Source organism: Hydra vulgaris, chromosome 03, assembly GCF_038396675.1.
Source record: "Hydra vulgaris chromosome 03, alternate assembly HydraT2T_AEP".
Classification (NCBI taxonomy): domain Eukaryota; kingdom Metazoa; phylum Cnidaria; class Hydrozoa; order Anthoathecata; family Hydridae; genus Hydra; species Hydra vulgaris.
Genome location: NC_088922.1, coordinates 70,719,047 through 70,746,500, shown reverse-complemented (window position 1 = coordinate 70,746,500; position 27,454 = coordinate 70,719,047). Strand labels below are relative to the sequence as shown.

The window sequence follows — 27,454 nt, the reverse complement described above, 5'->3', positions numbered from 1 at the left end:
TTTAAAATGTTTGAAAAATATTTTACTATATTTAATTACATCATTTTATTTTATAAGAATGACAAACTTTAAAAATGCAGGATGATAGCATCAACAATTTTGAATACTTTGACAAAACAAATGACATTAGAAATATTTCAAGATTTATTTGTTAATTTTTAAGTCTATCATATTGATTTAAATTTATTTTATATGTTATCTCATAACATGTTTTTATCAAAAGTACATACTAAATAAATAATAAAAAACAATAAATACTGAAGAAAATACTGAATCTTATTACTTATTGTTTTTGATAATGTTTTTCATAGACATAATCATATTCTCTGTAGAAATTGTTTTTAGCCTATACTTCTTACATTAAGAATATGAAGCAGCATTAGTTTCTTTCCAACGATATATATATAGTATTGTTAGCTCAGCACAAAACATCATTGATAAAGTCACACTTAAATAGGGAGGGTTTCAGTTTATAAATCAATTCATACGTTAAAAAAAAAAACATTGTTATATTGAATATATATAAAACAAAGAATATACCTGGTCTTATGAGAGCCTTTTGAGAAAACTTAAATACTCTTTAAGAAGTAAAATGTTTTCTTTTAATTTAGATTGCCCTGAAAATTCCAACTGTCATCCAGATGGACCAGGTATTTTTTTTAATCTCAAATGTTTTTTTCTACTTTATATTGAAAGTTAAATTTTTTAACTTTACAATTTCTTCAATGTCTTTTTTTTCCTTATTAAGCTTTAACTAGATATTCTCTGACAACTACAATTTAGTTAATTTTAAGCATGAGAAATCAAAATTAACGTGCTTCCAAATGAAAGTTATGTTTATTATAAAATATATTATTGTTATTTTATTGGAATTCAATCTTGTTATGTTATGTTATTTTATTGGAGTTTAACCTTTTCCCTAAGTTTAGCTGTGAAAAATAACCTCGAATAGTTTTTTTTTTGAATCTGCTTCTTTACTCTTAAAAATTGCCTAACAAACTTAAACATTCTTTTTTTTACCCTCAAATGTTAAAGTCTTTAGATTATTGCATCTTGATCCTTTAATCTCTGTAATTGTAAGTGATTAATGTGATGTGCATTACTAAAATAGTAGATTATTGCTTATGCTTCATTTATAGGTCTTTTTGAATGTAATTGCGCTAAGGACTGGCACGATTATCGTTGTTTAAGAAAAGTATGAAGTGCAATCACAATTCCAAATATTTATTTTAAGATCTTTATGATGTGAATATAATAAAAATTAAAATTCAAAATTCAGTTTTTTACTTTATAAATTTGGTTTTACTGTCATTACAATCTCAAAAGTATAAAACATGTAAGCATGTTTGACTTTTTTTTACTTTTAAGGAGTTACAATTTTAATGTAAAAATTTTATTTTTTTAAGTAGCAAATATTTTTCAATTACAGCTAACAGTTGTATTTATAATATTTAAAAAATTAAAATTTCAACAAAGTAACTAGAATTTTTTTTTTTTTGTACAATTTAAAATGAAACTTTCTTTGCGCATTTTTATTTTATTTTTTACTTATTGTTTTCATATTCACCTAAAAATAGGCTTGAAATTTTTAGCAAGGTTTCCCTCTTACACAATGGATGGTTGGATTTTCTGTTGCAACTATATTAATATGCATTGTACTGCGTATATTGCAGATATTCTGCGTATACTGAATATACTGAGTATACTGCGTATACTCAGTATATTCATAACCATTTAATTCTGGAATATTTTTAAGATTTTATTGAATGTTATTTAAATTTTGTGAACTGTAGTGCTTTTTAAATTTAATATATATTTTTAATCGTTTTAATGGAAATAAACTATACTTAGTATTTATTTTGATATGATTTTTTGAAACTATACTTTAAAATATATATTTTTTTAATTTTGTTTCAGTAAATATTTGCAATTCAATTAACTGATATCTAATCACTTGTCGCAAGAAAAATAAGGTGTCGTCCATAATAAAGTATGTACGCTCATAGAGAGGAGGGTGTCTTCAATAGCGTAGGGTAGCGTATGAGTGGGGGGGAGGGGGGTAGGGGAGTCCAATTTAAAAGTTCGTACGCACAAATTTAAAAAAAATTCCTTATTAATGTTCGTTTTTCTAATTTATTAACAATTACTGGTTCACCCCCTTTAAATCTAATTTTTTATTTATAAAGGTTAAAAATGAAATTTACACTTTTTGATGATGAGTCAGCAAAGTTGTCTAAAATCTTTCCTTAGCTAAAACAATGATATCTCGAGTAAAATATGGACTAAATATTGTATTTTTGTCAAATGGTAGCTAAATATTTGTTCCAAAATAACTAAAATGGTAGCAATAAACGTGCAGAAATTGATTTATTGCCGGTGTCAGTCTGACTAACTACATTCAAACAAACTTATTTACACTTGCAACATTATAATTCTAGTTCCAGTCCATATAAAGAAGTTAATAAATATGCTGTAAAAATTTGAAGATTAGAGCTTTAACCAAACTAAAGATATTAACGTTTTCGCGAGAACAACATTAAAATAAGAAAGTATTTAAAAGAAAAAAACATAAGAACAAAGGGCTTTTTTTATAAAAAGTTACTAAAAACTGCCACTAGCATATGAGTTCACATTATCTCTCTCCTTTTCAATGTCTAAATAATCTTTTTTTATCAATCTTAACATGTTTTCTTCGTTTTTTATCATTAACAATCGATTTTCTTGACATATTTGATAATCGCTTTTTATCTCTTTTAAAAGCTCCTTTTTCAAAATAAACACCTCCAGAAATGCCAAGCATTTTAAAAATGCAGCTTGAAGAAGAAAGTTAATTTTTGTAATTTAAAATAGAAGAATAAACAGATATTTCAAGAATTTTTTTATCAGTAAAATCACTGCCATATTAAATTGTTAAAAGACTCACCGTAGTTCTGCATCATTTTATACTTTTCTCTGATAATGGCAAATTTTAGCTTTTCGATAATATAAACACTTTAGCTTTTCGATAATATATATATTTCGATATATACTCACCATAGGGTTTATTTTTAATAACATTAGAAAATGAACTTGAGTCATTATCTCCGAGGTACTTAGTTTATCTTATATTATACTCTTGTATGGACGACTGGAATATTTCTTGCGCTCCGGCAGCTTCCATTGACCATGCTGAGCCAAAACGATGTAGCTTGTGTGTAATGTCATAACAGCACGTAAATTTATTTCATATGTTTTGAACCAGAAACACTTCTATTTATAAATGGAGGTCAATAAAAATTTTATTTAAATTTACTTTCGAAGTTACAGTTTGAACATTATATAATAATTCCAATAAAAAATCCCATACGTATAGACTCATTATGAAAAACATTTAGCTTGCGATTACGGTCATTGCATGTAGAAAACTGTTCTAGTATATTTTTAATAATTCTAAAGTTACAAATAAAGAAAAAATTGTCAATATCAGAATTATAGTTTGTTGCATGACTACAGATACATCTTTTCTTAAGCTTTAATGCACTTATTTCTGAATGACTGCTACAACTATTTACTTCCTCTCCTCTCACTGTATACCTATTTTCATGATATTTTCTCTTTAAATTTCTAATTTTATTTCTTTTGTTTGCTATATCCAGATAGATATATTTTTAGTTAAAACATATCTGACAGGCAGGCAGTTCTTAGTTTTATAGGACTTTACTTAACCACTTCGGAAAAAGTACTGAAAACTCCAAAAATAACACATCGTTATAAAAATTAAAAAATTCCCCCGTGTATAAGACATAGCGATGTAACAATAACGGAAGAAAATATCATTAGGGCTATTTCGATACTAAAATTTAAAAAATCTCCTGACTCTTTTGGTATCTCAGCAGAACATTTGAAATACGCAAATTGTGATACTTTAACTAAATGGCTCATCAAATTTTTTAATTACTCTATAAACTATGGATGGACACTAATATCAATGTCGACGTCAATTATTGTACCCCTTGTTAAATCTTACAAAAAATCTTTAGATAGCCCAAGCAACTATCGCGGTATCAGCATTATACAAATCTTTACAAAAGTTCTAGAATACTTAATTTTAATTATTTGTCCGTATATTAGAGATACTCACCCTCTACAATTTGGATTCAGTACTAACTGTTCAACGTTACAAGCAGAATTTCTAATAAGCGAATCATTACAACAGCAACAATCCCCCTGTGTACTTATGCTCTTTAGATGCAGAAAAAGCTTTTGATAGCCGTAACTGGGATATCCGATTTGATAAATTTTATTTTGATAAAAAATTACCACTCTGTATAGTTAGCACTATCTCTTCGTTATATAACAATAGTAGTGCAACAGTCTTATATCAAGGTTGTAAATCAAACTCTTTTCTTCTAAGACAAGGAGTAAGACAAGCATCGTTTCTTTCGCCTCCCTTTATAACCTTTACACTGAAAGTCTTCTCGAAAATATTAAAAATCAAGATATTGTCGGCACATCTATATATGGTCACTTTACTGGTGTGGTAGCAAATGTAGATGATATTATACTTTTAGGCTTTACCCTCTCTGGTCTCAAAAAGCTTATAAAAACATGCAACATTTACTGTAATATTAATTGTATTAAACTAAATACCGAAAAAACTGAGTTCTTGATTTCAGGTAGAGCACAAATACAATCCAATGCGATAACGATTTCTAGTAATAAAAAAAATCATCAGAATAAACTTCGATATTTGGGATTCACATGGGATACTGAACATTCAATATTTGCTTCACTCAGTCATACAAATGATGATGAAAAAATCTCAAACTTTAGAGCTGTCATTCAAACTCTTACTCAATCTGGAATCCGATTCGCCCACCCAAATTTTATTTCCTATATATATAAATCATTAGCAGTCCCTACATTAGCTTATGGCATGAAGTTATGTGGAAATAATTCTGCTTTGATCAAAAAGCTAGATTTAATTGGAAGGAGTGCGCTAAAGTCGTTTTTGAATGTTTTAAAACACAGTAGGAACTATGCGGGTTCTATATTCGGAATCCAGGAAATTTTGGAAAGTATTAGACAAAACAAATTAAACTGTTCCTTCGTCTTCTGAATAATAGATCAACTGCAGACATTATCTGTTGACAGCTGGAACGCCCATTGTTTCAACATTCGTTTGTTGATGATGTCTAGAATTTATGCCGTTTTCAGATGTTAGATTTTAAAAATTTGATTCAAAATAAAAAGAAGGTAAAAATTAAACCTTCCAAAAGTGAAATACCCTCCGATGTTGAACAAACATTGAAATATGCGACAGAGTACTTAAAGAAAAAATTCTGAAGTAAAAATAACCGCAAGTTACTTTCTTATCTTTCTTTTTACCTTAAAAATTACATTTGGTGTTAAATAAAATTAAATAATAAAAATCATAAAAATGCCTTTTTAAAGCTTTTTTGCAAAAAATCTTTCTTTCTTAAAAGTTATAAATCCTAACTTTAAAGAAAAATAAAATATTAAAGAAAAAAAATAAGGGTACGACTCCCCTTGCCCAGGAAACAAATTTAATATGCATGTTCATCGGGACAACACAAATGCTGTCAAGATAAAGTAAAATCAAAGTAAAGTCTGAAAGATAAAGTAAAACCAAACAAAAAAAGAGATTTAAAAAAAATGGAGTTTTCCAGTTGGCTCTGAAAACAATTTTAAGATGTACTTTTATTAAGTTTACACAAATGCTGGAAGTTTCAGAGCTCTAGCTAGTCTAGAAGGTAGTGAAAAATTATTCGCAAGATTCCGGGACAACTGATAGCTTACAATCAACTTGTGAAGTCAAACTAACGTTTAAAAAAAAATTACGATTTATTCTAAAGCACTTTTTAAATTGAATAAGATTTAGTTTTTCAAATCATTCTTATGCGGGTTGGGCATCAACGCAACAAAAAGGAGGTTATAGTAGTATAAAAAGGGCATTCCAGAACATAACTTTTTCAACCATATACCTATCTATATTCTTATATCATATTTGACTACAAACTCATCTATATTCTCGTAAGTCATTTCAATCATTATACTATCTGCAAAATTCTTAATTCATTTCAGTTATTGTCCTAATTGTCCTATTGTCCTAATTGATCTATTGTCCTAACTATAATTTACGAGCTAAAATAAAATAATTGTAGTATAACAACCATAATATATTAGTATGTTATGGTACAAACTATAAACTCTGAGCTAATTAAATTTTTGTAATTTTGTAAATTTTTATAAATCAATTTTTTAGACTTATCAATTCTTTCTTATCATCCCATGAGTTGAACGAATCAGGATACCCATACCACTTTACTAATGATTTGTTTTTGAGTTTACGAATAACTATTTCAATCCTAAATATGATTTCATCAGTTTTTTGTTCATCTTGTTCATAAAAAGTACCTTGTATTTCTTCACTATTATCGTCAGTTATTTTATACGTTGGTGGATCTGTGAACTGAACCTGTGACACTGTAAAAACTTCTTCAGTCCATCTCGGTGTGTATCCTTTTTCAAACATTCCTTTCTTTTTAGTTATCCTAACTTAATCATCACCAATTGAAAACTTTGGTTTCACAGACTCTGATCGTGCATTTCCATTTAGATTTAACCAAACAATATTTTCATTCTTTTTATTGCTAGCTTTAACTGGTGTCATTTTAATTGAAGAATACTTTGTGTTGTTGTATTTATTTACCATTTCATCTAAAACGTTAATATATTTTCTAGTAGAATTAGCTGAAAAGTACTTGAACATTTTATCTTTCATTGTTCTATTCTAACGTTCAACTACACAACTATTTTCTTCACTTTCAGTTGAATATAACTCAACACCTAGCGCTTTAACATGCTTATTATAAAATTCTAAGCCTTTATCTACCCACTTTTTTTGACAGTAGAAGTTAATCGTTCATCTAAATTAGTGCCAGGACCTGCAAAGTTCATACCGGGTAAATGCATTTCACCTGGAAACTTCGACCATGGTAGTTTTATTTTATTTGTTGCTGAATTAATCGAACTCACTAAATCTCCTCCTGATTTTGAGGATACAAATTGAGTTTTTGTTTTTCCGCAAATAGCGCAAGTTCCACGTTGCATATTTCTATTGTTTTTACTCACGACATTTTGCAAGTTTAGTGTATTTGTTTTGTTTCTACATTTAACGCAGTACATTTTTATATATAGAAAAAATGATATATAGCATTTTTATATATAAAAATGAAAATCTTAATTATATAAAAATGGATATTATAGATTTGTCATGGAACGCGAATAACAAAAAGAGAAATAATAATTAGTTGTTTCCTTAGAGTATAAGAGGAATTATTGTTGGAAAGTCGGGATGTGGAAAAACTACTTTATTATTGAATTTACTTTTGAGACCTGGTTTTTTTTTGTTTTTTTTTTAAACATATTCGCTTCCAACGAGGCTGCAAGCAGCCACTAATTAAAGTTGGAAGTTACTGAAAAAGAAAAGATGAAGATTGTAGAGCAAGATTACGATTGACGGACGACTTAAAGGATTGCAAATTATATGAATCAGGAAAACAAGATGAAGGAAGCGATTTCCAAAGAGCTGATGTTCGAGGAAAAAACTAGACGAATAAGCGTTTTTGGAGCACTAAGGAACAGTCACAGATAAAAGGATGACACTTAATTGAATGACGAGTAACAAGAGAATGAATTTTAGTAGATGGCACAAGACACGCTAGCTCTTTAGAGCAGTGCCCATTATAGTTTTTGTAGAAAAGAGAAAGAGAAGCAACATTACGACGATGTGACAATGGTTGGAGGTTGGCAGAGCAGGTCCAACTTTGTTTACAATGTGTTTTTGCACCTTGTCTGAAAGAGAAAGGGCATCATTAGAAGAACCGCCCCAGATATGGCAACAGTATTCCATACAAGACCGGATTTGAGATTTATAGAGATAGGATAAGAATCCGAAGTACAAAAGTGACGAGCTCGATAAAGAGATGTAACCTTAACAGATGCTAATTTTGCAAATGATTTGATATATGGTTTCCAAGAATTGTCGGAAGTAAGAGTTAATCCTAGAAGATGAAGATTAGATGACTTATTGAGTACATCACTGTTCATAAATATAGGAAGATCTAACTTAATACGATAACAATCGGCTAAAAAAAATTGAGTTTTATCTGCATTGAAGTTCACCAGCCACTGTGAGCCCCATGCTGTAGCAGAAGTGAGATCCTTTTCAAGCTCAAATGCCCCCTCCAAGCAATCAGAGAGTGTTGGCTTCTAATCACTACAAGAATAAATGGTAGTATCATCAGCAACTAATGCCACCTTCGATGTGAGAATATCTGGAAGATCGTTAATGTAAATTAAAAAGAGTATAGGGCCAAGGTTAGAACCTTGAGGAACCCCTAAAGTTACACAATAAGAAGAAGAGTGCTGTCCATCGAGGACAACTTTTATACTACGATTGGAAAGGAAGGATTCAATAATCTTAAAGATGTTGCTAGATACACCATAAGAAGAAAGCTTATGGAGAAGACCAGCATGCCAAACTTTATCAAAAGCTTTTGAAATGTCAAGAGCAATAGCCTTAACCTCTCCACCTTTATCTAATACACGATAAAACCTATCAGTTATTACTGTTAGTAAATCAGCTGTAGAACGAGAAGATCGAAATCCATATTGATGGTCAGAAAGTAAGTTATTAGATTCTAGATGAGAAACTAAGTGTTTGTTAATTAAAGACTCAAAAACCTTTCTTATGATAGGAAGAAGACTAATGGGACGGCAGTTAGACGCATCAGATCGCTCTCCAGAATTTTTGGTTGGTTAGAATAAAATAATTTACAAGGTTTTGGAAAATCTCTTTTTCAACCAGAATACAAAATATTAAAACAATCTTTTGAAAAAAAATTACCAAAAGAAATTATTCTTGAATTATTTAAGCTACAAGACAAAACAGAGAAATTAAATGCAAACCTTGAGCTTATAATTGAAGACATTTCAAAAAATTTTAATGAGAAAATAGATATGGAGTGCAAGTTTTAAGAAACAGCTGAAGATGTACCAGATCCTCAAGATCTTGATATTCATAAGAATAATTTGATGATATTTGATGATTTACAATTAACAAAGCAAAATAAGTGTGAAAAGTATTATACAAGAGGAAGGCATTTCATATATTAATTCTTCAAACAACAATTTTAGATATAGCGCAACTTGGAAGGATATAAACATTCCAGGTGGATGTTATGAAATTAATGAAATAAATAAATATATCCTATTGATTATGACAGGAAAACGGTAATACAAGTTCAGGAGTTGCAAATATTACAATTGAAGGAAATAATAATACATTAAGATCAGCTTTAAATATTTCAGCTGGTTATAAAGTTGATTTTACAACTTCAAACTCAATTAGAACTATTTTTGGTTTTGACAGTGGAATATATTCAGCAGGCTACAATATATCAACTAATATAATAAACATATTAAATGTTAATAGCATACGAGTAACAAGTGATATAATAGGATCATCGTATGTAAATGGAGGATCTAAAAACGTTACATATTCATTTTCCCTAACTGTAGGTCCTGAATATAAAATTGTTCAAGAGCCGTATAACTTAATTTATTTACCAGTAACACTAAAATAAATATCATACATGGACAATAGAGTGGTCGATCAAGATGGAAATCTTTTGAATTTACGAGGAGAAGAATTGTCTATTTCATTTCATATAAAAGGAAAATAATTTTTTATATTGTATATAAAAATGAGTAAATATACTAAAATTAAAATAAATGTTTCGCAAGGGCAATTAGAAAAACTTAAAAAAGCAATTGAGATGGTTATGGAGCTAGTATTAAGTTATCACATTCAGATCTAAATGGTGAGCATGTATTAGCTGTAACAGCTTATCAATTGAATAGAATTAAAAGAGCATATGAAAAAGGTAAAGGCTTAATATTTACTCTAAGTAATGCACAACTAGCTCACAATTCTCAAATAGAGGGAGGATTTATTGGTGCACTATTACCTTTCCTTGGTACAGCTGGTAAATATTTATTATCAAGCGTTGCTCCAGCTCTTGCAACAGTTTAATTTACAGGAGTAGGTTCAGCAGCTGGATCCGCTATGGTTGATAAAATTGCTGGAAGGGGAATTGTGTACTTAAAAAAAGAATGGAAAAGGAGTTAAAATGGCAGCTGCAGGAAATGGTTTATACTTGAGACCATGGAATAAAGGAGGTTCTGCAGGTGATGGATTGTAATTACGTAGTGGAAATGGATATACATCAACAGGATCAGGTTTATTATTAGGACCAAGTTCATCATTTGCTAATACTCCATTTTTGAATATGATTCTGTCATTTCTCGAAATTTTTTTATATAGTATATAAAAAGAAATGTCAAGAAATATTCCGCCATTACACAAATTTATAAACAAATATATACCAGATGAACCTCTAAAAATACTTCTTCATTCTAAAGTACACAAAGATTTGGAGCACCCTTCAGTATTAATAACAAAGAAAAATATGAAATATTTGCGCAACACGACATCACAATAAAATCTCTATCGCATCAATATATTCTTTTAAAGTTTGGTGTAGTAGTTAATGAAGGTGTTGCGTTAGTTTTATTAAAAAAAGAACTTAATTTTAAAATGTTAAGTTTACAAAATTCTGTAATAGAGACTGTTTATGATATTGTAGTAAATGTTGTTAATAATTCCGATTCTGATCTAATGATTAAAAAAGGAGATTTTATGTTTTGTGAATTTATTGTGAATATTTTTTTTTAAATAATTTAAAAAAAATTATTTTTACTTGAAATGGAGTTTAATTGCAAAAAGCTGTGTAATAATATTTATTCAGATATACCAAATGCACAGAGTGCAAATGATAATAAAACTTTCGATAAAATATATCCAAATCATCTAAGTGCACCTGATGAAGAAAATAAGATTATTAGTGCACATATATATCGCCTAAACACAATTAGTGAGATTCAAAAAGAAATAGAGAGTGAGAGAGAAAAGAGAAATATGTTAAGTAAAATAGAGCTGAAAAAATAATTTCAGCAATTGATAGTTCATTACTAGCAAGCACTATGGTACTTGAAACTATTGGAATTGGATTTTTAGCAACAATAATTGCAGTATCAGTAGCTATTGCATGTGAAGGTGCAGCATTAAAAGCAGGTGTTTTATCATTAATAGGAGGGCAAGTTAATAAAAAAATTAAATTTAAAAGCAGAAAAGCATGAAAAGGTTAAAGTACTTGCTGATTCAAAAACTAAATATTTTTCAAAACTATATTTCTAAAGCTTCAGTAGATGAAAGTATAGATGACAATGAATTTAAACTAATACTTAGTGAACTTGAAAAATTTAAAGCAATGCTTGAGCAAATTAGAACAAATTCAAAAGAATTAATTAATAAAAAAACTAAAGAATCATTAATTAAACAAGGAAGAGATGAAGCAATTAATATACTCAAAAGCAGATTTAGTAAAAATGTAAATGTCAAAACACAAAATAATGAATTAAAATAAAACGTAAAACGAATGTTGTGTTTTTTTATATTTCTTATGAACAAGTAAAATGTCATTTCTAAAAATTGAAGATCCTAAAAAAGAGACAAAGTTGTCAAAGAATTCTTAGATACTAAAAAAAGAATACAGCAGAATAATTTATATGAAAAGATGGGTGAAACTAATTTACAGTCAGACAGAAAAATTGTACAAGCCATTAATTGATAGTCAAGATGGAATAAAAGAAAATATATATAAATTGCAAGATCAAGCTAATAAATTTGCACTCACTTTTACAAACTTTTATCCTGAAACAAATAGAGAGATAATGATAACTGATTCTAAAAAATTATTGCCTTTTCATGAGAAAATAAAGATATGAGGATAGGAAAAATTGAAGCAAGTTATCTAAAAATGTATGCTTCTAGTAAAAAATCTACAGCAACTATATTTTGGATACGTAATGATGTTTACTTTATATTGGAAAAAAACCAATACATATTAGTGGTGATAATGTAACTATTGATAATGAAACATATTATTGTACTCCTGGTCTTTGGGAGTTGTTAACAAAGTTTGAACCTGATAAGGGAATATATAACGAAGTTGACCTTAAAAAATATCGAAATATATTAATACAAACAGATGGAATTACTACTGAAAACTCATACAAACCAAAGTCGTCTCGTAGTGGAAAATACAGAGAAATAATAGCCCCTATTTGGAGAGATATAAAGAAAAATGAGAAGCGTGAATCAAAAGGAACAGGAGTAGGGACAAAAATACAAAGTATAATTCTTCCTAACAACCCTAATGCACCAATTAAAATACATGAATTACGTATAGCTGCATGGAAAGCAGGTAACACTGGAGCGAAAAATGAAGCTATTGCAATTTGTGATGAATTACGTTTATTAATTGCTATTTGTGATGAATTACGACAAGGTATAATAAAACTACGACAAGGTATAATAAAAACTTACGACAAGGTATAATAAAAACTAATTGCAATTTGTGATGAATTACGACAAGGTATAATAAAAAGTTCATAGTATAAATTAATACAAAATAATTTATAATATATCAGTGTATATAAAAAAGTATATATAGTTCATAAAAATGCTATTTGTTCATAATAAAAGATATATAAAGAAAGACGCTATTGGAGGAAGTGGTATATTCGAAAGTACAAGAGATTTATTTAAACGAAAAAAAGCGTCAAATGTAACAAGAGTATCATCAGCTATGTTGAAGAAGATGGCCGCAACTGAAAGAAAAAACTGCAATAACTGCTGATAAATCAGCAGGAAAAGAACTATCAACATCAGCGATAGAAGCTGCTAGAAATGCTTCAGTTGAAAAAGAAAAACAGATAATTGATAAAGCATCTTAAAAATTGTTTCACAACCTATTATTAATAAAAAAATTGATGAAATAATTTCAAATTTGGTTGGATCTGAAAGATCTAATAATAATAGATCTGAAAGATCTAATAATAATGGATCTGAAAGATCTAAAAAAAATAATGCAGATGATATAACAACAAATACAAATAAATAAATGATGGGTTCTTCAATAAGATCAGCAAAAAAAGTATCAAATGAAATTGCTATAAGAACAGAAGATCTAGTTAAAAAAAGGACGCGGCTTTCGACTTGCGAAGTAGACTTGCGTAGTAGACTTGCTAAATTTTTTATATAGTTTTTAAGAATTGTCAATCAAAAAAATTTTTTTTTAAATTGTATGTAAAAAAAACAAAATGACAACTTCCGATGTATTGAATTTTACAGAAATGCCAATTGTAGATAATGGAATTCAGAGATTTGAATTCCATGAATATGAGCCAGAGGCTCGTAAAAATCTAAATAGTGCTGGAGAAATAAGAATCAACATTGAGCAACAAGATTTGTTCACACTTCCATCTGAAGCTTATCTTTTATTTGAAGGACAACTTGTTAAACTTGCTGATGGAACAGCTTATGCTAATACAGATACAGTGACGCTTACAAATAATGGTATTATGCATTTATTCAGTCAAATATCATACCAATTATCAAACCAAGATATAGAAACTATTTATAACCCAGGACAAGCAACTACAATGTTAAGAATGCTTAAATACCCGAATGACTTTCAATTAGTGCAAGGATTAAATCAATTGTGGTATAAAGATAATACAACAACAGCAGTACTTGCTGATAACCCAGGGTTATCAATAAGACAATCATACATAATTCAGAAACCAACTACAAAAGGAACATTTTCAATTTGCGTACCTTTAAGACACATTTTTGGATTCTGTGATGATTACGACAAAGTTATTTATGGGTTTAAACATACAATAACTCTTGTAAGAAAAAGTAATGATGACGCAATTTTTAAGCTTGCTGCTGTAGATTTAATAAAAGTTAATCTTAATAAAATATCATTGTTTATACCATATGTGATCCCATCAGATGTAGAAAGGATTAGTCTTTATAAATATATAGAATCAAAAGTGACACTTCCAGTAAGTTTTCGTCAGCGTTAGTGTGATACTATAGTTGTTCCACAATCTACTTCATTTTCTTGAAAATTGAGCGTAAAAGCATCTCCTAAAAGACCAAGATACATGATTGTTGGATTTCAAACAAGTAAGAGTGGGGACCAAAATGCTAATGCTTCAATATTTGATCATTGCGACTTAAAAAATATATACATACATGCTTAATCAAGAAAGATATCCTGCTGTTGATTATAATTTGTCATTCCCAAATCTGCTATTTTCAAGAGCATATAGAGATTCAGCTGTGTTTAATGAAAAAATTTATGGAATGAATGAATTGATCACATACAGCAATATAACTCCTACTGATTATAAAGACTTATACCCACTTTTTGTTTTTGATGTTAGTAAACAATCAGAAAGATTAAAATCATCAACACTAGATGTACAAATTAAAGCAACATTTAATACAGCTGTTCCAGCAAGTACTTATGCATATGCTGTTGTAATGTCTGATAGAATGATAGAATTTCAATCAGACGGGAATAAAATGAATGTTGCTTATTAAATTTTTTGTAAATTCAATTTTTTTGAAAATTAATAAAAAAATTTTTCTTTATATAATAAAAGAATGAAATATACAAAGAAAAGTTTAAAAAATTTATTAGAAGAAAATAGCATTTCAAAAACATCTAAAAAAGAAGTCATTATTAAATTAACTAACATCGAAATAGGAGAAATTAAACTATATAAAACATTATATAGTGCTCTGTGTGAAACTAAACATGGATGGAGTATCTTGAAATACGTGATGGAAAAGTTGATAATGGATTTAAGATTGAAATATTAAATTCTGAAAAATTAAAAAAATAAAATCTTGTCATATAAAAAATGGAAAATATACTAGATGAACTTATTCCAGATATAACATCTTCAGAAATTTTAACTCCTACACCTTTTATATATAGAACATTGAGAATTACAAAAGAGAAAGAGATTGAAAAATATCGAAATATTACTTATTATTGTAAAATACGAGAATGGGGATGTATTTAAAAATCAGAATATAAAAAATAAAAGATGCTTTAAAAATATTTACATGTGCTTTGTAAATATTTTTAATAATAAAAAATACGACAAGATTTTTTTATTTTGAAAAATCATTTAAAGAAAATGAAAATTAAAAAAAATTATCTTGCTGTATAAAAATGGAAAATAGAAATGTCAGAGAATTACAACAAAATAAATATTATTATAGAATGAGAAAAAGTGATCTCATAAGAGCGTTAGCGCACACAACTGTTGAGCGCACACAAACGCAATCTACATCAGTCGAACAGAGAATTAGATGATCCTATTCCAGATATATAATCTTCAACAATTTTGACTCCTACACCTTATATTGCAACAAATACATCAATATCTCGAAAAGAATCAAATAATTTTATTGCAAATTGGATTATGTCTTTTGTTCCTGATAAAATTAAAAAAACAGCTAATGAAAAGATTGAAGCATTAAAATCTAAAGTAGTAGTGTTGTATAATAAGTTTTAGAAAAACCCAATAAATTTTAAATTAAAGAAATCATTTGTTAAAAATGTGACAAAACAATTTACAGTTAAAGGGATAGAAAGTTACGATGCTTTATCTTTCATAAATGCTGCTAAAAATAGTGCTATTAAAGTACTAAAAGGAAATAAAAATTTTAAAGTTTATATAGTTCTCTATTGTGAAATAGAACGTACTGATATTAAAACAGGAGAAACTATAATCACATCTGCTCCATTCAGAATAAATAATCAAGTTGTATTAGAAACAACAGATTTAGATGAGTTTTATGAAATATCAAAGTAGAAAATTTTAGAATCATTATCATTATATCAACAAGCAGGATCAGGTTGGAGATTTGTTTTCTGTTGACAAGATGGATATAAATATTATTGAGTATAATCCTATTAAAGGTAAATCATATATTCCACTTGATAAAAATTTAGCAAATAAAAGTGCGATAATCAATATAAAAAATGAAGATAATCAATGTTATAAGTGGTGTATTACAAGAAAAAAAAAAAGATAATCAATGTTTTAAGTGGTGTATTACAAGAGCATTAAATCCAATAGATAATAATCCTCAAAGAGTAGATAAGGAGCTTAAAAATCAAGCAGAAAATATAAACTGGGATAAAATAGAATTTCCAGTATCATTAAATCAAATCAATGTCAATGTATAGGGTTATGAAAACTCAGAAGTTCATATTTTGCATGTATCAAAGAATAATGATAGCAAACATTTAATAGATTTACTATTAATCTCAAATGATGAAACTAATCATTACTGTTTAATAAAAAATTTAAGCAGATTACTTTCATCACAAACATCTAATAAACATTGCAAAAAACACTATTGTAGAAGTTGTTAGTTAGGATTTAATTAAGAAGAATCTTTATCTAATCTTAAATTGTATTGTGAAACACATGATTCAGTACGTATTGAACTTCCACCACCAAATTCAACAATGCAATTTACTAATCACAATAAATCAATGAGAGTTCCGTTTGTAGTATATGCTGACTTTGAAAGTGTTATCAAATAAATTGACACTTGTGAACCAAATCCGAATGAATCTTATACTAAACAATATCAAAAACATATTCCAAGTTCATTCTGTTATTATATTAAATGTTGTGATGAAAGTTTTTATCAAAGTAAATTAGTCACATTTACTGCAAGTAGTGAAACAGATGATGTTGCACAAATTTTTGTTGATAGCTTAGAAGAAGATATTAAGAAAATTTATGGTATGATTAAATTTCCAAAAAAGATAATATTTACTCCTGAAAACAAGCATGATTTTAATGCCGCAATATCATGTCACATTTGTTGAAAAAAACTTGGAAAAGATAAAGTACGTGACCATTGTCATATTACTGGAAAATATAGAGGTGCTGCTCATCAAAATTGTAATTTAAATTATAAAATTCCAAAATTCTTTTCAGTACTATTTTACAATTTATCTGGTTATGATTCTCACTTATTTGTAAAGAAATTATCAGGAGGAAAAATGAGTTGTATACCAAACAATGAAGAAAAGTATATTAGCTATTCTAGAGAAAGAAGGTAGGAAAGTTGAAGCTAAACGTGAACTTCGTTTCTAAGATGGTTATAGATTTATGCCTTCTAGTTTAGATGCTTTATCAAAGAATTTAAAAAAAGGTCAGTGCAAAAATATCGGAAAATTTTATTCATGTAGAAAATTAGATTTGTTACTAAGAAATGGTGTATACCCATATGATTGGGTTGATTCTATTAATAGATTTAATGAGACATAATTACCGCTAAAAGAATCATTCTTTTCAAAATTAAACGATGAAGGTATAAGTGATGATGATTACTCACATGCACAAAATGTATGGAATGAGTTTAATTGCAAAACATTTAGAGATTATCATGACTTGTACAATGTTTCAGATGTGCTTTTACTAGCTGGCGTCTTTGAAAGTTTTAGAGATGTTTGTATGAATTGTTATGAATTAGATCCTGCTTGGTATTATACATCACCAGGATTAGCTTGGGATGCAGCTTTGAAGAAAACAAAAATAAAATTAGAATTGCTAAGTGATTACGATATGATACTAATGATAAAGAAAGGTACAAGAGGTGGAATTAGTATGATATCAAATAGATTAGGAACTTCTAATAATAAGTGCATTGGTGATGAGTATGATCAAAGCAAACCATCAACATTCATCCAATATTTAGATGCTAATAATTTATATGGGTGGGCAATGAGTAAATCACTTCCAACACATGATTTTAAATGGATGGACAAAAATGAAATAGAAAAGTGGAAATCAATTCCATGTATACTAGATGTAGATTTAGATTACCCTGAATATACACGATGAACATAACGATTATCCACTTGCACCCGAAAGATTAAATATTGATAAAGTTGAAAAATTAGTTTCTAACTTGATTAATAAGAAAAAGTATATAGTACATTATGAAAATTTAAAACTATATGAAAGACTAGGATAAAAGAGTACTAAAATTCATAGGGGCATAAAGTTTGAAGAAAGAGCATGGCTAAATGAATACATTAAACTAAATACAAACCTTAGAACTAAAGCAACTAATGATTTTGAAAAAGACTTTTTTAAACTCATGAACAATTCAGTATTTGGAAAAACAATGGAGAATATTGAAAACAGAGTTGATATTAGATTACTAACAGACAGAAATGAAGCTATTAAATTAGCATCAAAACCAAATTTTAAAAGTAGAACAATATTAGATGAAATCTTAATCGCAATACATATGAAAAAAACAAAATTAAAATATGCTAAACCAATTTTCTTAGGAATGTGCATTTTAGATTTGAGCAAAACTCTAATGTACGAATTTCATTATGATTACATAGAGAAAAAATATGCTGATTGACCAAAACTATTATTCACAGATACATATTCTTTAGCATATGAAATTAAAACAGAAGACTTTTATGCTGATATTTCTAAAGATGTTGAAAGCAAATTTGATGCAAGTGAGTTTAACCCAAAGCACCCAGCAATTACTAATGTAAGTTGGTGTTAATAAGAAAGTAAAAGGAATTTTAAAGATGAGTCTGGAGGAGCACAAATTGAAGAGTTTGTAGGACTCAGATCAAAGTTGTATTCTTACAAATTACACGGAAAAGATAACAAAAAATGTGAAGGAGTAAAGAAAAATGTTGTTAAAAAGTATATAACACACGAAGATTACAAAGTTTGTTTATTAAATAAAAGAGATAATATTAGGAAAATGAATGTAATAAGATCATATTCACATGAAATTTACACAGAAGAGATCAATAAAATAGCAATAAGCGCAGAAGAGAAGATGGCATACACACATTAGCATATGGAGACTACAAACTAAAAGAAAATAATATATAGGACAAATAGGTCAAAGAGCCCAAAAATATAAATATATATAAATAAAAATGGAAAATACATTTATAAACTTATCAATGTTGAAGGAATAATTTTACCTAATGAACCACTTACAAATTTTTAATTGATCGAAGCAGCAAAAAAACTAAAAATAAAACATTTTAGAGGTGTATTTGCAAGAGATGAATTACCGAATTCTTATGGATCCAAAGGATCTAAAAATACACAAAGAAAAGAATGTGGAATATTAAATACAGGAGATTCAAGTACGCAGGGATTTCACTGAATTTGCTGGTATGAAGACGGAGATAAAAAACTAAGTTTTGACTCATATAGACTACTACTGCCAGTTGAAGTTGTTAATTATTTAAAAAGTCCTGTTTATTATAATAGTGATAGAGTTCAATTTGGAAATACCTCATTCTGTGGACGCTTGTGTTTATATGTTTTGAAAAAGCTTGATGAAGGATGTGATTTTCAGAATATTATTAATAATCTTTGGTAATTTTTTTAAAAAAATATAGTTAAAAAAGTTTTTTTTATATATAAAATGCCTGTTGATAAATTTGGACGCGACACTACTTCAGCTGTAGCTGTAGATGGTTTCACAATATCTCAAGCTACTAACTTGTTTATTAGGAGAGATGGACAAAATAATGTAGCTAGTAATATTATTATGAATTTTAATAAATTAATAAATGTAGCAGAACCTACTAACTCACAAGATGCTGCTACAAAAAATTATGTTGATAATAAAACACTTAATCTTAATGAATTAGGAATAATACCAAATTCGAATTTAACATGCCTTGGATTAAAATACTAGACTATTCCACCAAATACAGGTGCTGATGCAACAACAGTTTTTGTACAATCTTCTGGTCCTAGTATTTTCAGAAAACTATGGTTAGCATTCCAAGAATTAGATCCTAATAACAATGTTCCAGGTAATGTATTTCTTAGAATATATGCAGATCATACACTTTGCATAGGAGATTATTCTACTTCTACAGAGAGTGTTCGAGATAATAATATTCCTTTAAGCTGCGATTTATTATTTTCACCACTTGGTGGACCATTTTATGTAAACTCTTTACAAGGTTGTAATGTATATACAGTTAATGCATTTGGAGGATACTTTACACTTGATTTGCCATTTACTACTAGTCTAGTAGTTCAGTTATACAATAAAACTAGTCAAAACGTTACATATTGGATACAACCCCATATTACAATGACTACATCAATACCTCAATCATTGTTGCCTAGTAAATTATACTCAGAAACATTTAGATTTTGAACACAACTTATGGTAAAGAATATATATTATTAGACACTACAGACAATGCTGGTCTAGGTGTTTATTTTAAGTATATTAGAACGCATGTAATTGGATTATCTGGAAATTGGTGGGAATCTAGAGTACGCATTTATGAGGCATACAATTCTCCTGTAAATACTAACTCTGTTATACAACCTTGGACACCATATAACGGAAATAATTATACAGTATTTCAGGGATTTGATCAGAATAGTATATGTATATACTACTCATCTGGTTTAGAAGACTTTTATCTTTCTTCGTGGAATCGTGTTAATATTAATTCATTTAACAATGAATCATCTGGACTATTATATCAATCAAGTTTAGTAATTAGTTCTACAACTACTATCTTATTTTACAGAAATTTTACTGATTCTATGCCTAGTGTTCCTACTGGAAGAAGATTAGTAGTAACATTAAACTCTGGGAATGCACAAGTTGGACAATCTGGAAGTTTTGATGTAATAGGACATGCTTTCTTTTACGCGTAAGACCTCAATGAGCTTAGATTTCACTTAACTTGAAAAATTTATTATAGAATATATATTATAGAATATATATATATTAAGAATTATAACTTAACTTGAAAAATTTATAAAAAATTACAAAAAATAGCTCAGAGTTTATAGTTTCTAACCATAATATAATAATATATTATGTTTGTTATACTCCCATTATTTTATTTTGCCTCAAAAATTATGGTTAGAACAATAGGACAATTAGGACAATAGTTGAAATGAGTTAAGAATTTTATAGATAGTATAATGATTGAAATGACTTTCGAGAATATAGATAAGTTTATATTTAAATATGATGTGAGAATATAAATAGGTATATGGTTGAAAAAAATTTTTTCTGGAATGTCCTTTTTATGCTACTGGTTATGGTTGTGCCCACAACCTAATGTAGAAGAATTATAACATTTTATCTTGACGTTTTGACATCGAACAACATTGGATTAACACCATTCAAACGTTGCTTAACGTTATTCTAACGCTTATTAACGTTTGAGTAGATCTACTTAGCTGAAGGTTAACGTTCAATAAACAACAGGTTTTACAACAAAATGAGAAGAAATTGTTTAAAAACATCGATTTACAAAAACATTACAACGTGGTAGAGTAACTTCGTTCATTAAGAAATATTCCGAGGGAATTTTTACATAATAAATTTAAAAATAAAAAGTTAGTTATTCTCTTGTTGCTTGCTCTGTTAGAAAATAAAATTTATATACAGTGATTTATAAATTTTATTTTCTAAAATTAAATACAGTGAAAGTATTTAAAATAGTATTTTAAATACTTCCAGCACTGTATATATATATATATATATATATATATATATATATATATATATATATATATATATATATATATATATATATATATATATATGTATATATGTATATATATATATATATACATATATATATATATATATATATATATATATATATATATATATATATATATATATATATATACATATATATGTAGAATACTTTTTAAAGTTGTTTAAATATATATATATATATATATATATATATATATATATATATATATATATATATACATATATATGTAGAATACTTTTTAAAGTTGTTTAAATATATATATATATATATATATATATATATATATATATATATATATATATATATATATATATATATATATATATAAATGTAAATTATGTTAGTGTATTTTACAAATAGAGTGCTCAATGTTCTTAAAGAACAGAGCAATAATAAATAAGTAAAAAACACTTACCTAACTTTTTTCTTCAACTTGAAGTTTCACCATTGCTGGATCATCAGGAAGAGTTACTAAATCTCATAATAAATTTAATTTATAGAAAAAAGTATTTTACAGGAAGTTATAAATTATTATAAAAATAATTTTAATTACTATACTTTTTTGATTGACAGGATGCTACAGAAAGTAATTATTAAATTTTTTTGGAATGGGGATTGTTTAATTTGGTCATTTGTTTTTATAATTTTTTAAGAGGTATACATTTTCGTGCCTACATTTAGAAATTAATTCAGATTTTTTATTTAATAAATTTTCCTGATTTAAATGAGTAATTGTTTCAAATTTTTCTTGCAAACATAGCATACATTTTTTGGTAAAAAAAAAAGTAATCTAATTTCTTTTTAAAATGTAAACATTTATTCGCGTGTTTTCGTATAATGTAATTAGTTTTACCAAAATGAAATAAAATTATATATGGATTTCCTCATTTGTCGCAAAATGCGACTCAAGAGGAAACACATGTTGACAAAAAATATTTTAATTAACCAAATGTAATTGCGACGAAAAAAAGTCCGCCTCATCCAACGTTAACAATACGTTATAATTCCGATTTAAAAAAAATGTTAGTATAACCGAAGTTGTTATAACGTTGTAATTTGATGAAAAGAAACGTTAGTGTAACTAACGTTACCATAATGTTACAATTCCGATAAAAAATAACGTTAGTTTAACAAATGTTACCATAATGTTGTAATTCAGATGAGAAATAACGTTAGAGTAACTAACGTTACCACAATGTTGTAATTCGGATGAAAAAAAACGTTAGTGTAACCAACATTAATACAACGTTGTATTTCCGATGATAATTGGAGTTAGTGTTGCCGATGTTATTACAACGTTATTACAACGTTATAAAACAAACGTTACAAAACCACCGTTAGTACAACGTTGAAATTCTGATGAAAAATAACGTTAGTGAATATAACGTTATTACAACGTTAAATATAGTTGGTCGACGTCGTCCAACATAACCTATCCTAAATCCAACGTTGGTTGGACGCTGCGTGCCCACTGGGTATTATTTGAGAATTTGATATATTTGTAGAAGGCGTTTGCAATTCCATATCAGAAGATCTTATGTATGATTACTGAAAGAATTAAATTAAATACTTAAAAAAAAATTTGGGGAAGACCTTTTAGGGGAAATGCTTTTTCAATTCGTAAAAATTTACTGCTGCCTCTTAAAGTAATACACGAGGATTAACACATTCTTGCAATAAGTGGTTCATATGGCAACAGTGTTTTATTTTTATCTTACTTCATGTAGAAATACTTCTGAATCCTTAGAAAAATACATGTCTCAACTTAGTTTGATTACCTTCATCATTAACACATATGAAGATGAAGGAGAATGTATAATTGCCGGCGATTTCCAATCATTTCTGGAAAATATATATGATCCAGAAGCCCGAAACAATAAAACACGAAATAACTTTTCTAAAAATTTAACCAATTTTCTCGAATTAAATGAGCTATCATTTTTGGATATGATTAATGGCACTGGTCCTACCTATACTTATAAACATAAAACGCTGTTTAAATCATCTTACATTGATCACATTGCAGTCTTAAAAGAATCATCAATACGCTTTACTGACTGCCATGTTATTCCTTCTTCACTTCTAAACATGAGTGATCACTTACCCATCATTATGAATATTAATTTTCAAAATAAAAGTCTATTGCCTAGTCTATCTTCAAAATAAAAGTCTACAGCAGATCGCAGTAATACATTTCATTTAATAAATACAAGCGAGCTCGTAAAAATTTCCGCAAAATTGTTAAAACAGCTCATAACTTAAAAATCAATAAAATCACCAAAAATATTGAATACCTTCAAAAAAGTAATCCATAAAAGTTTTGTAACAATATCCAAAAAGTTTAATCAAATCCAAACACTCGTATTTTCACTATTATTAAAAAATAAGACAAAAAAACAATTGTAAAAGAATTTAGAAAAAAACTTTAGCACTATTCTCAACACTCCTACAACAACCACCACAACTCCTACATCAACTCCTACACAACTCCTATAACAACCTACACAACTCCTACAACAACCAAACTCCTACTCCTACACAACTCCTACACAACCACACTCCTACTCGTACACAACTCCTACAACAACAACAACACTCCTACAACAACACTCCTACAACAACAACTCCTACAACAACCAACAACAATTACAAACACCGTATATGATAACTCATCATTGAGCCTAATAAAATGCTCGTATTAACTTCCAACATCGAAACTTTTTAAGCTTACATCTATTAGATCACGTGGTTCTGCAGAATTACTATATAAAATCTTAAATACTCTTATAACAACAACCTACTTTCATGGCTTTCAAAGTTTTATAACAATATCTTCAATTATGGAGCGGTGCCGGAGTACCTATCAACATTTATAACTGCCTCAATAGTAAAATCCTATAAAAAATCTCTTGATAATTTCAATATTTTTTGCGGAATTAGTATCATGCCTATTTTGACAAAGCTCTTTGAATATATTATTAGGGAAAAATGTCCGGGAATATCAAATAGCCACTCTCATCAATTTGGCTTCAAGCACAATAGTTTTACTCTTCATGCAGAGTTCCTTTTAAGTGAAACAATAAAATGTTACAATAATAATAACTCATTAAAATATATTTGTAGTTTAGTTGCAAATAAGTCGATAGCTGTAACTGGGATTTGTTGTTTGAAAAACTTTATTACAGCAAAAAGTTACCGCTCTCAGTAGTTCGTTCACTACAATCACTATATTTAACGGGTACTGCTAATATATCGTACCTTGTGTATAAATCAAATCATATACATTTGTCTCAAGGCGAGCGACAAGGATCAATTTCAACACCACATTTATATAACATATACACTCAAAGCGTATTAAATCAAGTTGTTTCAGATTGCAAACTTGGAACAACAGTAAGTGGTGTCTACACTGGTATTATTACCTATACAGACGATATTATCTTACAAAGTCCTACTCTTTCTGGTCTACAAAAATTGGTTAATAAAGTTCAGTCACAATGCCAAAAGCTATATATTAAACTAAACACCAAAAAAACCGAAATTTTTATATCCGGTAAAAGTTCATTTACAAAAAACACGATTCAAATAAACGGCTCTCCCCTACACCTCATTAATAATGAAACACCTCGGATTCCTATGGAATAATCAAAATCATACTCAAAATACAGCAACACTTCAAATAGCAAATATAAACGAAGGTATTATTCAGTTTCAATTAATCTCCAGAGCTCTTAAAAAATCTGGTATTTGTTTTTGTCAGCTATTAATTATAGTACATTTGTTCAAATCTCCGGCTGTGCCGAATCTATTATATCTATTTTACAGCTTAGAAATTTACTGCTATAATAATTCACTTCTTAATAAATTTGACGCTGTTGGAAGGTCAGCATAAAAATTCCTCTTTTCTATATCAAAGTACAGCAAAAACTACTTGCATCGTTTCTTTAAAATAGATAATATATCTACCATTCTTATTCGAAAAAAATTAAATCTGTTTATCAGACTACTGAACAATCCGACTAGTAGTTCCTTGATTTTGACTCAGATATCTGATGTTTCAAAAGATAACCTATTTATGTGCATATAAAAATGTGCAATCAACTTGAGCTTTACTTCGCCCAGTCTTTGATAGAAGGAATTAAAATAACGATTAAACGTCGCTATGACGACGTAGGAGACAATATAGCGGCAATTTTGAACCATTCCTTTGAGTTTTGGAATATCAGAGAACAAATATTAATATTTACGAATTTGATGTAGAAAAATATTCCAAAAAGACTTTATCATGGAAGTATAAATTATTAGTTTTATAAACTTGTTTTATACTGCTTGTTTTACCTGTAATTTGGTAATGAAAAGAATAAATAAATGATAACAACATAAAAAAGTTTTTAATGACGATTTATTTCGAAACGGTACAATTCCTTTAATTAACAGACCAACAAGAGTAACAACAAAACGGTAGCTACACATTATTATAACAACTAATATTTTTAATGAATCTAATAAAAAAGTATTATTCAAACTGACAACTCCTAACTATTTCACTATTTTTTTTTTTTTTTTAAATAAATATTGTCTCTAAAATGTTACCACAATAAAAACAAATTTTCACAAAACCCATTTTAATGAATCAAATTTGAAAACATTTAACTATCAATTATTCTTAATTAGTTGGAAAAATATTGATTTTAAAAGTGATGCAAACGTTAGGGTGTCCCATTTCCGCATTTTTTTAAATTTTGAGTTTAACTTTTTATGTGAGGAGGCATTTTTTCAACATTTTTCAAGATTTCACTATCGGTTTTTCAAAATTCATTCAAGAACTTTTAGTATGTTATTTTTCATTAAGTAACGTTTTAAATTCTCTCTGCATTTTGTAGATCTGTCAGCAAGAATGCAAGTGTAGTAAAAATATAAATAAATACCAATTAACTCAATTTAAAAAAATGTAGCGACTGATTGGAAAATTACTCGTTAACTTAATTTATTAAGATAACAAATATACTAAAGTTAAGACACTACACACTTACGAATAAAATGTACTAATAAACTAATATACTAAAGATACCACACACCTATGAATAAAATGTACAAACCAACATTTTCAAAAAACTTATCTAAAAGCAAATAAAACTCTATTTTAATTGCTTTTAAATTTCCCTGGGAAATTCTTTGAGAAATTTCCATAAAAAAACCTTTTCTGTATATATCTTGCCATATCAAAAATACTATTAACTTATTACTCTATGAAAACTCTATTATGGTATCGTAATGTTAACAACTGTTAATTTTACCCGAGTTTATTGTCTTTTTTTAAACAAGTGTACAATTCAGAACATTTAGCAGTAGTACTGTATTACTTTAGTTTTTAAATTTTCAAATATTTAAGTGTACTAGTTGAAAAATTAAAAAGTTTAGAGTAAGAAAAACTTTATGCACAAGAAAAAATTATCAAGACAACTTTGTTGGATATGGTCTCAAAAAAGTTTAGCTGTTGGTTCAAAACTTCCACTAAAAGTTGGTCTTTTTTAAGAAGATATTTACACCTCCGAGAAGTTGGCAATATTAGTGAAAAAGAACCTTCTTCGACCCGTGATGTTTTTAACACAATTTTAATTGAGCCTAAAAAGATTTGGGGGAGAACAAGAATTCCAATCAAGCCAGATAGTAAATGTCATGACAACTTCTTAAAAGTGTTTGTTGAATAGAAAAGTATAAAGAAAATAGAAAAAAAAATGCGCAGCGAAGACACGCCAAAAGTTCAGGACATCAATAAATCAGTTGGTTGATATTTCAGCATCTAAAGTCTACGAAATATTACGGTG

General features: G+C 28.0%; 1 protein-coding gene and 1 long non-coding RNA gene across 2 annotated transcripts; both read left to right on the top strand.

Annotated features, from left to right (window-relative positions):
• The first annotated feature begins 566 nt into the window (after positions 1-566).
• Positions 567-1,674, top strand: LOC136077824 (uncharacterized). The gene is made up of 3 exons (XR_010637312.1): positions 567-650; positions 1,140-1,195; positions 1,593-1,674. It is a non-coding gene; the product is annotated as an uncharacterized LOC136077824 (long non-coding RNA).
• Positions 1,675-13,290: 11,616 nt separating this feature from the next.
• Positions 13,291-14,061, top strand: LOC136078897 (uncharacterized). Its single transcript, XM_065794714.1, has one exon. The coding sequence runs from the start codon at positions 13,291-13,293 to the stop codon at positions 14,059-14,061; it is 771 nt and encodes a 256-aa protein (XP_065650786.1).
• The last annotated feature ends 13,393 nt before the right edge of the window (positions 14,062-27,454 follow it).